Source organism: Melitaea cinxia, chromosome 26 (assembly GCF_905220565.1).
Source record: "Melitaea cinxia chromosome 26, ilMelCinx1.1, whole genome shotgun sequence".
Taxonomy (NCBI): Eukaryota; Metazoa; Arthropoda; class Insecta; order Lepidoptera; family Nymphalidae; genus Melitaea; species Melitaea cinxia.
Genome location: NC_059419.1, coordinates 10,755,857 through 10,769,392, shown reverse-complemented (window position 1 = coordinate 10,769,392; position 13,536 = coordinate 10,755,857). Strand labels below are relative to the sequence as shown.

The window sequence follows — 13,536 nt, the reverse complement described above, 5'->3', positions numbered from 1 at the left end:
TCCTACAGGGGGACATTCGCCACTTATATTGAATCCTACAGGGGGTAGATTCGCCCCACCAGTAATTCACCACCCTTTAAATCTCTTGCTCGTGTCGAATTATCTCCCTCTTATAGAGGGTAGGTGTTTTCAAATCAGTAATCCGTCTTAAAGCCTTCTTGAGCCTCATTAGCGAACTTAAAATTGTGACAAATCCTTTTCCCTTCTCTCGTAACCAGTTACAGTAAATCGCAAGCGCGTTGCCAAGCCTACCCTCGATCCTCCCAAAAACTCTGGTCACCTTACCAACAGGAACACAATACTGCTTGAAAATATTATTCAGATTTTCAGTAAGGTCGAGGTACTACCCCAGTCGGACTGCTCCATATACTATTGCAGGATATTTATTGCCTGCTGTGCCCCTCAGTTATATCAAGTATCAGTAGAAGCTTCTAGAAGTAAACTAACCTCCTGAGCATTGTGTATGAGCTGATCTGCCAGACGTTTGTTGTGTCTCACTCCAGCGGCTACCATACTTGCAGCGGCCGCTGCCTTCTGGCTAAAGGCTGATAGAGCATTGGCTTTCTCCTGGAAATTGGCTTCACGACCTGGAGTACCTGGATAAATATTTTTTAATTTACTACTAGAATGGCAAACAAGCGGCTCACCTGATGGTAAGCGATCACCGTAGCCTATAGACGCTTGCAAAATCAAAAGCAATCGCAAGGGCGTTGCCGGCCTTATCGCTGACCCTTCCCAGGAGTTCTGGTTACCTTACTCACAACAAAAACTCAATTATCGATAAAAATCATTTAAAAAAAAAAACGTGCTCGTCTTCGCAGAATCCCTTGAACGTTTATGGCCTAATTATTGCAAATTTTAATTTTTATTCTTCTTCAAATCAGAATAAAATTTCCCTCAATCGAAACAATCAAATAAAGAAAAAATATTAACCTTTAAAAGCACTTTCAAATCGTTAAGTATACAAAACAATAATTACTATTAATAAATTAATTACGCTCAATAGCTACCACAGATAATACATAAATTTCGAGTTAAACAAATATAGCCTGTCATATATTTTATCGGCCTACCTTCAGGCGCATTAACAGCATCGGTAAAATGCCTCAGAGGCGCCGCTACATCGATGAAATCTTCAACAACTCTATTGACTACCGCTCGCTCCATGCTTCGCTTCAATTCGTGAAGTTTGTCGGTTAACTCTCTGAAAACAAATATTTTATACAATTGTATTTATTCTCAATCTCTCCTCTCCCTCTCTCACAATACACATTATCAAAGATAATTCAAAAAGTACTCGGCAGATTTCAGTAAAATTTAAATGGGACCACGCGACAACCACCAGATTTCGAATAGAAAAAAGATAATCAAAATCGGTATACTTAGGAAACGGTTATTTAGTAACGCATAAAAAATACAGCAAAATCGAGGACTTCCACCTTTTATGAAGTCGTTAAAAATGGTAATTAATTTTTGTAGTGTACTATCTGCTGGCCTCAATTCTTAAAGGTTAACTTGCAGACCTTCATTTTAATCTTGTAACTAATTAGAATTTCGTCTAAGGTTATTTTTTTATACCGTAATGGTGTTATTGTGACAAAATTTTCAGTAACACAAAAAGATCTTTGAGTTTGACTTCTGTTCAGAGCGAATCATTATATTATCTTATATATAAAATTCTCGTATCACAATGTTAGTTAACATACTCCTCCGAATGCTGGGCCGATTTTGATGTAATTTTGTGAGCATATCGGGTAGATCTGAAAATCGGCCAACATCTATTTTTCATACCCCTAAGTTACAAAGAGCGAGGTTAAGGGGTTAATAACATCTATGGCAAAACAAGGTTTGCAGGGTCAGCTACTATTTGAATAAATTTTTTGTCTGTTTGTCCTTATGTTCAGATCCAGATATTAGCAACCCTTCGTCAAAATTATTTCTTTAGCAAAATAATTTTGCGTCAACCTATAATAGAGTAGCGAGTAAGAGATCTGACCTGAAGACGACCTCCACTCATCTGTTCAATGGATAAAAATTATTTTATATCTACATCAGATTATTAAAAAATAAATTGCGAACAGGTTGGCTGAACGATTCCTGGCCAGGTTATATTATGTTCGTCAACCGCCATTCAATCACCAGATTTTAGCAGACCACGTCATCGTTTTTGAAATGAAACAGAGGACTAAATTAAATATGAAATATTTTTCAACTAACACTTAAGCAGTTGGACGGAGGACGTGTCAACTTCGGATCTCCGACCGAGCATAGCAGATTTTCACACAATTAAATATTTCTAAAGCACTTTTGCACAATATTGAAACATTTAATTCCTGTTTCAAAACAGTTTACTACAACAAGATAGTTTGACTTCTTCTTCTTAAAGTGCCATCTTCTCACGAAGTTCGGCGATCATTTTGGCAACTTGTATCCTTGATACCGCAGCCCTGAATAACGAACGGGTGCTTTTCCCAAACCATTGGCGTAGATTTTTTAGCCAAGATGTTCTTCTACGACCCACACTGCGCTTGCCCTGGATCTTGCCCTGGATAATAAGTCGAAGCAGCTGGTACTTAGAGTTTCTCATGATGTGGCCAAAATATAAAGGTGGCCCTCAGTCCCCGGCCACATCATAGTTTGACACACCAAACTCATGTGGTATATAGGCCTACCTGGTGATAGCCGCCGCCTCCTCAGTACCCCCCTGCCCCCTCATACACAGATCCGCGAGGTCCTCGGCGAGCCTCTGGACGTCGGAGCACAGCTGCATCACTTCGGCCTTTTCACGACCGTGGAGGTTGTCCGCTATCTGGTCATGATAATGTTGAAACGATTTATTTACTTTAAGCCCAGGAAAAAAAAATTGGGTTTTGGAAGTGCATTTATATAACATTATGGTGGCAAACAAGAGTGTGGTTAACGTGGTCTATGGACGCCCGCTACACGAGTATCCTAACCAAGCTATCCTCGGGGGCTCAGGCTACTTTTTTCACCACAGAAGCACAACACAATTCTGGAACAGTACTATTTATCTATGGAGCCTTCTACAAGATTCTTTATATCTGATGGTAAGTGACGCCAAAATACTCACTCTTTGTCCTTGAGAAACGATGCTATTGATAGCCTTCTGTCCTTCGATCCTAGTTGAGGGATCTGCAGCTGGATGAAGCAGCCATTTGTGAGCTGTTTCCAACCTGCACAAAAAGTATATGAATATATCAACTAATCCTTTTTTGAAACGACTATGGTGATAAACAAGCGTTCGGGACACCTGATGGTAATAGTTCACCGTAGCTTATAGACGCCAGCAACATCAGAAGCATTGCAAGCGCGTTGCCGACCCAATCCCCAATAGCTCCCAGGAGCTCTAGTCACCTCACTCACCAACAGGAACACAACACTGTTTGAAAGCGGTATATTTAGCTGTGATCTTCTGTAAGGTCGAGGTACAACCCCAGTCGGGCTGCTCCAGATTTTGGGCGGGATATTTCCCGCTGAGCTCTACCTTAAAAACCATATAACTCTTACTTGGCAGCGATAGTCCTGCCGCCCTGTTTCTCCGCCGCTCGAACGCCTTCATTCACAACATTCTCGACTTCGTTTATTTGACTGCGCAGTTCAGAAGCAAGGTTCTGGGCCTAAAAATATTAAACAATGTTATCAAAGTACGGATATATTTAAAGATATTATCATCGTTGAATTGTTACACCTGATATGCCATTTTGGCGTTAGAAAATTCGAAAAAGCTAGTTATGGACCATTATTGTCCAATAAATACATGTAAAATAAAGAATAAAATCCATAAGTTTCTATAGATTTTGGGACCAAGCGCTGTAGTTTAGAGCGTAGTATGACCGCCCTTCATCTGCAACGATTCAAGCGTTAATTCTTTTCATCATCATCATCATCATCATGATGATATTTATAATGAAACGAAAGACTAGCCCATTGGAGCCATGTGCAGTGACCCTGCTTTCTGCTCCATATACATATGTATTTATTTATATATATGTATTACATTTTATGTATTTATCGAAAAAATTGTACATCTACATCAGTCGGTTGTTACCTATAACACAAGCATTTATTTAGTCGCTTACCGTAGAAACAGACGGTCCTGTAGGAATGTTAAAATATTTACGTAAATCAATATAACAGCATATATATAAAAGAATAGTCATGTCGCTCTCCTGAAATGTTAGCAATTTTTACATAAATTGTGCTAACACCAGTTCTAAACCTTCAAGGACAATATTTAAATTAACAATTTTCAATCACCTTAGGCTCCATACCGCGTCCGTACTGACGTTCATCACACAGCTGGTCAGCGTTGATACCGCCAGAACTGTACCCAAAAAATAAGGTATCAAAAAAATTATGTGGTGTCATGGGACACCAGGTAGGAACGAAGTTCTTTCGGATAGTATAGAAGCAACACAATTTGACAAAAAAATGTTAAATTTTATATATATTTTCTAGTTCTTGATTTTTGTTTAATTTTGTTGATTGGTTTTTAATTAAGTACGTAAAAATATTTAGGAATTTTAGTATTTTAGAAAATAACAAATACCGTAAAATAAAATAAATCAAACAAAATAATAATAATAATAATTCAAACTATTAAGTGAAATAAAAAAACATATGGCTTTATTTATTTTTGTCGGCAGTATAAAATTATATAAATAATTTTAAAAAAAGTTTACTAGTAATATTTTAATTTAACAAACGTCATATCATGACATGACATCATGACATTTATACAGTCGTGTGACTGATAAATGTCACTTCCGTTATATATTTTTCTTACGGTTTTAGTATCACATTTTTTTCAGTTCGGTCCCCCAGCCAAATGTCAAGCCTGCCGTAAGGAACTTCGCTCCAATATTATAATTTGGTAAAACTTAATGTGTGCTCGCGTGTTTATGAGTTTGTGGGTTTGTGTGCTAGCAAACGTAGTGTGACGTCCTCAATCCCGCTGACCGCCGTCGCCACCGCCGCTGAATGACCGACGAACTACGTGAGATGAGTAACGGAGACTGGGTGATAATAGCATAAAACCAGGATGTTGGAGCGGCTTGGGGAGGCCGATATCTAGTAGTGCGATAAACTGAAGTGTATGTGTGTGCACAGTGCCGTGCAGTGTGTCGGAGTGTGTCATTGTACGTATGTGTATGTGCGTGTTAGTGCTTATTGCGTATGAGTGTGTGTGTATGTGTGTGTGAGCGTATGCGTGTGTGTGTGTGTGTGTGTGTGCGTGCGCGTGTTGTGTGTGCGCGTGTGTGCGTTTGTGCGTATGTGTGTGTGTGCGTATGTGTGTGTGTGCGTATGTGTGCGCGTGCGTGTGTGTGTGCGCTTGTGTGTGTGTGTGTATGTGTGTGTGTGCGTGCGCGCGTGTGTGTGTGTGTGTGCACGTGTGTTTGTGTGTGCGCGTGTTTTGTGTGTGCGCGTGTGCATGTGCGCGTGTGTGTGCGGCCACTGACCGCGCGGTGCGGCGCAGCGTGTCGGCGAGTGCAGGCACGAGGTGCTCGGCGGCGCGCTGCGCTGACGTCAGCACGGAGCGCAGGGCGCGCTCGCCGGGGCCGTTGCGTTGAGCGGCGGGGTCCTGGACATCGGTGGGAGCTTTGTTTAAGGACGGCACAGCAGGAAACATTGTGCTCAAAATCTGAAGCAGCCACACTGGGGATGTATTTCGAGCGTATAGAAGATCACAGCTAAATAATTCTGCTCCCATGCAGAGTCGGTTCTTATGGTGAGTGTGCCATTTTACAGAATTGATTCAAAATATTTACATTTAAATAATCCTTTACTAGACTAAAGTCTTGAACCACAACTACTTTTAACTAATTTTGTTACGTTTACGGGCATAATTTACAGGTACCAAAAAAAAAAAAGTTAGATTGTGCCTTAGGTATTTTTAATTGTGCATATCATTAGGAAGCTCACATTAAGGAACTCGTGGGCAGCTCCGGCCTTCGTGTGGATCATTGTCTGTAGAGCCTTCAGTACCGCGATGTTATCCTTCTCGCCTCCATCCTCCACGTAGGACGTTAACTGTAGAACCCTAAATACGAACAAAACCAACGTACATCATCAACAATACTTTTTACGTCTGAAATGAACTAAATCTTTCAAAAATTGACCCTGACTGAACTTAAATCAGCTATATTTCCATTTTTTTGCAATTTCAAATTAAATGTTTCAAGAAAAACTTTAAATGCGCTTTGATAAGCAGCTATTATTTATTTATTTATTTATTTATTTATTCATAAGCCAACACCAACAAGTAGTGCAACAACAAATACAAAATTAATAAAGTAAACATCGGTATCTAGATAATTGCCTACTTTTTTACAGGTGTTCCTAAATTACTAAGAATATCGTCAAAATCGAAATAAGTCAAATTAAAAATTGTCCATTTAGTATACAGTAATAAATATTCGAGATTAAATTCAATATAAATATACAAAATAAAATCAACATTAATGTCAGAGAGCAATATTAAAACAAAAAGTCAAAAACATCCTGGCAACATAATGGCAAATCTTCACGTACTGTCCCAACATTTCTACAGCTTTTGATACGAAAAGACCAACTTCTACTCAAAACTACTAACAATTAATACGAAAGACACATAAAGTAGATGATCGAGTCTTACCGGATGATTTCGTGAATATCATCAGCCATTCGCTGCGCTAAATAATTTCTATTTTCAGCGGCGTCTTCAATGCCTTTACCGCCTGAAAAATTTAAATTTATTCTATAGACAGGGACCAAATCAAATTCAAATTTATGCAGAGGAATAATTAGAATAGACAAATTTAAGCATTTGGTTATCTTCAAATCAGTATTACTTCACATGCAACGTTCACTTACTGAAACCGGTATTTTATCACCTCATCGTAATCGGTTACCACAGCCAGATGCTTACTAATACTAGGACCTACTCTCACTGTCAACACGGCATATCTTCAGGAGCTGTACCTACCTTACTAACCACAGAAATACAACAGTACTCGACAGCAGTATTAATTGGCTCGAATCTTCTGTTTTTGAAGTAAAACTTCTATATGCACGCTTGACTTGGGGAGTAAGCTGGTGAATGCGTGACAAGAGCGTTAGGTAAAATGTGATCGGGCGAGGCGAACGGAGCAAGAGAGAAAGGTGCGAGCACATATTTTCTTTCACTCTTTCTTTTATAGCCAGTTACGTTTCGTATTTTTTTTTTTTTTTTATATATCACTAGGTCGGAAAACAAGCGTACGGCTCACCTGATGGTAAGCGATTACCGTAGCTTATAGACGCCTGCAACACCAGAAGCATCGCAAGCGCGTTGCCGACCAAATCCCCGATCCCCGCCCAGGAGCTCTGGTCACCTTACTCACTAACAGGAACACAATACTGCTTGAAAAGAGTATTATTTAGCGGTGATCTTCTGTAAGATCGAGGTACTACCCCAGTCGGGCTGCTCCATATTTTGAGCAGAAAATTCCTGCTGTGCCCTACCATCTATATACCATATACATATATCCGTATATCTAAGACGTTTACCAAAGAAGTTTTACTTCAGTCGTGTGGTCTAAAGCAGAGTCGTTTTTTTCACTTCTGGGCATTGCTTAATCCAAAATTCTGTTCCACCGCGGGTTGGCAATTCTTCTGTAAGGTTGAGGTACTTCACCAGTCGGGCTGCTAGACTGAGCAAGATATTTCCTGCTTTACGGTATTTCAATGTATAATGTACTTGAAAACAAAATCACTCACCTTCAGACAATATATGTATGTATATTTTCATCGAACAGATGAGCACTGGAGCTAGTTTTTTGACGCTCTCCAAGCACCGAGTCAAAGTTTCCGCGTGAGGAGGGTGTGTTAGTTCCGCTGCTCTGGACGCGACCTACATACGATTTTAAAGTACTACTTTATTACACTGGGAGATTTTAATTTCGATTTTAAGTAACTCTTTAATTTGATATGACTTTTAATCTTTATTTTAAACATACTATTATTGTTAAAAGTTTTAAGCTGTCCTCAGTAGAATGAAACCCTAAGTTAGGTTTCCAAAGCCAAAAACAAGCTCCCTAACCATAAAAAAAATATGCATATGCGTTTCGCTTAAACCGAAAATAAAAATCATCATATCAAAAATTTCGATCTAGCGGGTACATCGTTCCATAGCTTAATTGGCTAGAGCGCCGACACGGTCAGTCGGAGACGCGGGTTCGTACCCCGCTGGAGCGGTCAATTTTCGATATGATATTCAAAAATGTTTAGAATTCCTAATGTGTGGGTAACACAAAAATAAAATCGTAGATATTAAAATATGCATAGTCAATATTTGTCATTAGCGGGGAGCAAACTCGCGATCATTAGCGCAAGAGTGGCTTTAAATATTGTTCCAATTAGTTCAATATATGAACGGCACGTAAAGCTTTCGTTTGTTACCTTTTATTCATCATTAATTGCCTTTATTTTTATCTAAAGTGTTCCTTCAAATTAAAACAGTTGAATCTAAGAATCGTTACTAACCTCTCTTGCAGCTTTAGATAAAGCGGGTGAGATATCTCTTAAGAACTGGACCAGATCCTCCATCGTATCTATAACTTCTGCAACACCTAGATAATCTAAAACCTGTAAAAGAAAATATTAAATTTTACTTAGTTATTTTACAATCGTTGTACAAAAAGGGTTCAAATTACAACATAAGATTTCCTTTATTTATTCTTTCTAAGCGAAAAAAAAAATTGGCAATAAGTTCGGCAAAGTGGCAATGCTAAAAGATTAAGTTGAATAAAATACTTTAAGGTAAATACTTAAGGTAAGCAAAGACGACCTTTTTATGGGAATTATAATTTAAATACAATAATAAAACAAGTCCCAAGTTTTTTTGTACCTTCTTGCATTCTTTAACAATTTTTCTAACTTCAGATTCGTCGAAACAAAGCAACAGAGCAGAAGTTCCTTGAAGAATTCCACGGGAACCTTCGATGAGTTTTTTCCTGTAAAAGTCGCGATAAATGCCACAAAATAAGTTATCAGTTACTATAAAAACTTTAATTTATTTACTTGAAGTTTTATACTATACTAAATTAAAAAAATATGATAGAATCGGGCTACAGAATTAGACTTTTTTTTGTGTCTCCTTGTACTAAGACACATTTTTTATGAAGACTAAAAGGTATAACATCGCCCAAGACTTCGATTATATTAAATTAAATTTTATAGACTTCATTTACACCAACGTATAAATGTTTACCATGCCTTCCTAAGCAGTTTGGTAGTATCACTATCATCACAGTTGGTAGTATCATCACAAACCATTTCTACTTACTACTACACCAACTTACCTAGCAGGTCCAGAATAAGGATCAACCCTGAGCATATCCGAAGCCTGCTGAAGCAGAGTCGCAGCACCTTCCACTCTTCGTAACGCACCAGGCATATCAGCTCGAAGTACCGCGTCATCAGACGATTCTATCGTTTCATGTCCCACCTGTTTAGGATTTTGACACATTTTGTTTTTAAGACGGATCGTTTTCCTGTTTGGGTGTAATGCCGCGTCATTAAATTTTAGCCTTGATGACCTCCTTAACATTAGGTCCTATTAGGATAGCTAACATTTCTATTATTTTTATTTTTCTTAACGCAAATGTGTTTTCAACGAGTTTTGTATCGTAAATCTTGAAGACAACTGTGACTGAATCAATCCTATTTACTTTATTTACGTCACGTTTAGTGTTAGAAAACGGATTTAACTTAAACACTGGCAGAAACTTGTATGAGAGGTTATTTTACATTTTAATATTTTAGATGATGATAAATTACAATATCACTTTAGTGAAATTTTTGATCGAACATTTTTTTTTTATTTCGAAAGTATTGTTGTTGTCGGTTGTTGGTCTTTACAGCGTCACCGGTGGAAGGGGCCGGGTACTATAGTCCAGCCGCGAAGATCGAGCGTTATGACCAAAAGTTTCTATAAACAGCTTACAACGTAAAATTATTTACTAACTCAAAAATTAAATTACTCATCTGTTATTTATTTCTAAGCCAAAGTTTGGAAATATGGGAAGATAATCGATGTAATCATTGAAAAAACGAAAGTCTCATTTAAGAGGGAGGAATAGTATTTAATAAAACTTTTAAATATAGCAAAATAAAAATATTAAGTTCCTAACAATATTGTTCCGTCTCAACTTTAGATAGAGCATGTATCGTCAGCTAGTCAATGCAACAATGTAGAAATATGTATTTCGAAATACCTTAACTAAGTTATTGACAGCCAGCGACACGGCCTGCACCGGCCGCGCCAAATCTGGCATAGCGTTTCCATCTTCTGCTTCTTCATGGAGAATCACCAGTCGAGAAACCTGAAACAGAGAAGTAGTTATAATACCAAATCAACTTTTATTCTTATTGTTAATTTAAGGCACATTCTATGAAAGTAACGATAGTTTATTAAACATTATACATATTTACAATTCACAACTTAAGAACTAAATATTTACAGATAGTTTTGATATAAATCATGTCCGCGTGGAACTGTCCCAAGAATGCTGGCAGCATTTCCCCGTTGAATCGCTATGCCGATTCTCTGGGCAAAAAATGCACCAGCCCTCTTGTCACCAGTGGAGGCAATAATGAATAGAATAGGAATATAATGCTACTCCAATGTCCAAGTGTTTCGACTGCAAACGGCACAAAGATGTAATTTGGAATTAGTGACGAATATTCGTGCAGGCACATTCTAAATAATACTTTTAGACCAACCTATATAGAGCATGGTCACATACTATTTTTTATTTATTTATATATTTCAAAACCATAATTGTCAATGCACTTCTATATATACCTTTCTTTTCTTCTATATATATACAAAGAAATTTAAGACCCCAAAGGGACACGAAATAGTGGGTAGAGAGATAGTAGCTATTTATATAATTTTTTACGTTTGAAAACAAAATATCTTCTTCATTAGAACCTAGTCATATCGTTGTGATAAGTATATATTTTGGCACAATTTTGGTAAAATTAGCTTGGCTTTTGTCGCTGCTTGTCGAATTCTCTTGAAATAACAAAATTTATAGGAATTCTTTAAAATTTTAGGAACAGCAAACTCAAACTGACAAAAAAACCGCGAAAAGGAAGCCGTCCCTTGAAAATTATAAGAAAAAAAAAAGGACCAAACAAGTTCGACTCGGGTTTCAACACGAAGACTTTTGTGCTAATCACATTTTTTTAATAATCGAGTTATAACCTCCAAAAAACACGTCCTGTTGAGAGAGTTTTTAGTTTTTAATTATTTTTTACTAATTGATCGGGCGAATTCATACCGCTTATTAAACTGCTTTCAACCGCCATTTTTTCGTGACTATACCGACTTTTTATTTTCTTTTATACAAGCACTAACAATAAAATGCTGTGTGGTTACGGCATCAAAAGAATATAGCCATCCCCTCTCTTCCCGTGGGTGTCGTAAGAGGCGACTAAGGGATAACAAAGTACCACTACCACCTTGGAACTTATAAAGCCGACCGATGGCGGGATAACCATCCAACTGCCGGCTTTGAAATACAAAGGCCGAAGCCGGGTAGCAGCGTTTCGATACGACAAAGCCAGCCCTGCGGTCACCAACCCGCCTGCCCAGAGTGGTGACTATGGGCAACACACGGGTTCACGCCATTTTTTGCGTGAACTTGTGGAGCACCAATGTCTAGCAGTGGACTGCAATAGGCTGAAATGATGATGAATGATAACAATAATTAGCAGACAAAAAAAAAGAATCAGCCAAATTTAGCGCAGTCGTTCTAGGATTGAATTAATCATATATCTGGTGTATATTAAAATAAGGTTTTCACCACATTAATTGAATTGCAAATCGTGATGAATAATTATTTATCATAACTGTATTATAACGAAAATAATCAAAGCGGCATTGACATAATTAGCAAGAATATAATAGCATGTAATGTATAATGTAACTAGCCGACAATATAGATTAACTAAAGACTCCAGTCTATAATTTTCTTTATTTTCTTAAAAAGGATTTATTTCTTAAAGAAGACGAAGCGTTGGCGCAACGGTCACAGCACTGCTTCGTGGCTGTTGCGCTGACGGTTGCGGTTTCGATCCTCGCACATGACAAACATTTGTATTGGTCGTGCTGATGTTTACCGTGGTCTGTGTGTTTGTGCAGTCCTTGTGGGTCTCCCCACCGTGCCTCGGAGAGCACGTTAAGCCGTCGGTCCCGGTTCTTATTATATACACCTGATAGCGAGCATTACTCATAGTAGGGAATATATCCGCCAACCCGCATTGAAGCAGCGTGGTGGATTAAGCTCCGAGCCTTCTCCTAGATGGGGAAAAAGGTGCATTGGGATATTATAGGCTGAAGCGTTCTTAAATAAAAAAACGAACCTTTTGTAAATTGAGCTGTCATATAAAAAAATGGGCGATTTCTTATAATTAAACTAAGCACCACTATTTTTGTTTAAAAAGAATCAAAGCCTTAATTTGTCTCGTTTTATTACAAATTTTTCAAAACGCACTATGACCTATACTGTATTGTTGTGGATCATACAAATATTAAAATAAATTCATACTAAAGCTACGAATATAAAATTATCGTAAATATCTCAATTATGAGCACAAAGGCATTGTTTTTAGAACAAAGTAAGACTATCTTGTTTATTATGTCATGTAAATATTTACAAAGGAAAACAATATAAAGAGAAGCTTTGGAACCGAGCCTAATCCGAGTATCTATAGAGCTTTGATGTGGATGAGCAGCAAATTTAAAAACCTGAAACATACCTATTGTTTTCTATGTTTACGCGAATTTCGCTCATTATAATGAAACTAATTTTTCGGATTTTATCGCAGTTTATTAAGTTTTTAACCGACTTAAAAAAGGAGGAGGTTACTCAATTCGACCGTGTATATATATATTGTTTTCTAATGTTTACGCGAATTTTACTCATTTAATGAAACAACTTTTTTCGGATTTTATCGCGGTTTATTATTATCTTTAGCTACCGTGGGTAAATCTTTGTTTCAGAGAGCACGAGGGATCTGCGATGAGCGACACCTGGAGACCGAACTTCAACATGTCAAGCAAGTACTGCGAGACAACAAGCTTCGGGTACCGCGTCCTCATCGCAGTGAACGTGTGAAACCAGCCACCGTCGAACGAGTACCTGCTGTGCTACCTTTTATGAAAGGGGTCACTGACAAGATTGGCTTCATCTTAAAGCGAACTTCTATAAAAACTTTTTTCAAGCCGCCAAAAACGATAAGTCAATTTTAATTATCAAGGATGATCCGTGAGGCTATTGAAATTAAAAAACATCCAAATTTCAATAGAGAAGATGGCTGGCAATTACCACCTGCTTGGGACCCCATTATTAATATAATTAAATCAAAAACCAAGCATAATCCACCACAGATTAAAGACTCAATTAGCACATTCTGCGTAGATAGGACTATATAAGATATTGATGTATGTCGGGTAGTTTCGAATAACTTTGTAACGTTGGGACGTCT

The 13,536-nt window shown here is 37.8% G+C and overlaps 1 protein-coding gene across 1 annotated transcript in view; it reads right to left on the bottom strand.

Annotated features, from left to right (window-relative positions):
• The window catches only part of LOC123666538 (vinculin), a 77,527-nt gene that overhangs the window by 23,071 nt on the left and 40,920 nt on the right, over nucleotides 1–13,536 (bottom strand). Inside the window, exons 2-15 of the mRNA XM_045600648.1 lie at nucleotides 10,257–10,364; nucleotides 9,342–9,487; nucleotides 8,888–8,993; nucleotides 8,524–8,625; nucleotides 7,759–7,891; nucleotides 6,656–6,737; nucleotides 5,944–6,061; nucleotides 5,481–5,602; nucleotides 4,279–4,345; nucleotides 3,529–3,638; nucleotides 3,092–3,194; nucleotides 2,673–2,809; nucleotides 1,074–1,204; nucleotides 448–596 (exon numbers count right to left, since the gene is read on the bottom strand). Of these exons, the coding sequence (XP_045456604.1) occupies nucleotides 448–596; nucleotides 1,074–1,204; nucleotides 2,673–2,809; nucleotides 3,092–3,194; nucleotides 3,529–3,638; nucleotides 4,279–4,345; nucleotides 5,481–5,602; nucleotides 5,944–6,061; nucleotides 6,656–6,737; nucleotides 7,759–7,891; nucleotides 8,524–8,625; nucleotides 8,888–8,993; nucleotides 9,342–9,487; nucleotides 10,257–10,364 (1,614 nt within the window). The remainder of the gene's footprint in view (nucleotides 1–447; nucleotides 597–1,073; nucleotides 1,205–2,672; nucleotides 2,810–3,091; nucleotides 3,195–3,528; nucleotides 3,639–4,278; nucleotides 4,346–5,480; nucleotides 5,603–5,943; nucleotides 6,062–6,655; nucleotides 6,738–7,758; nucleotides 7,892–8,523; nucleotides 8,626–8,887; nucleotides 8,994–9,341; nucleotides 9,488–10,256; nucleotides 10,365–13,536) is intronic.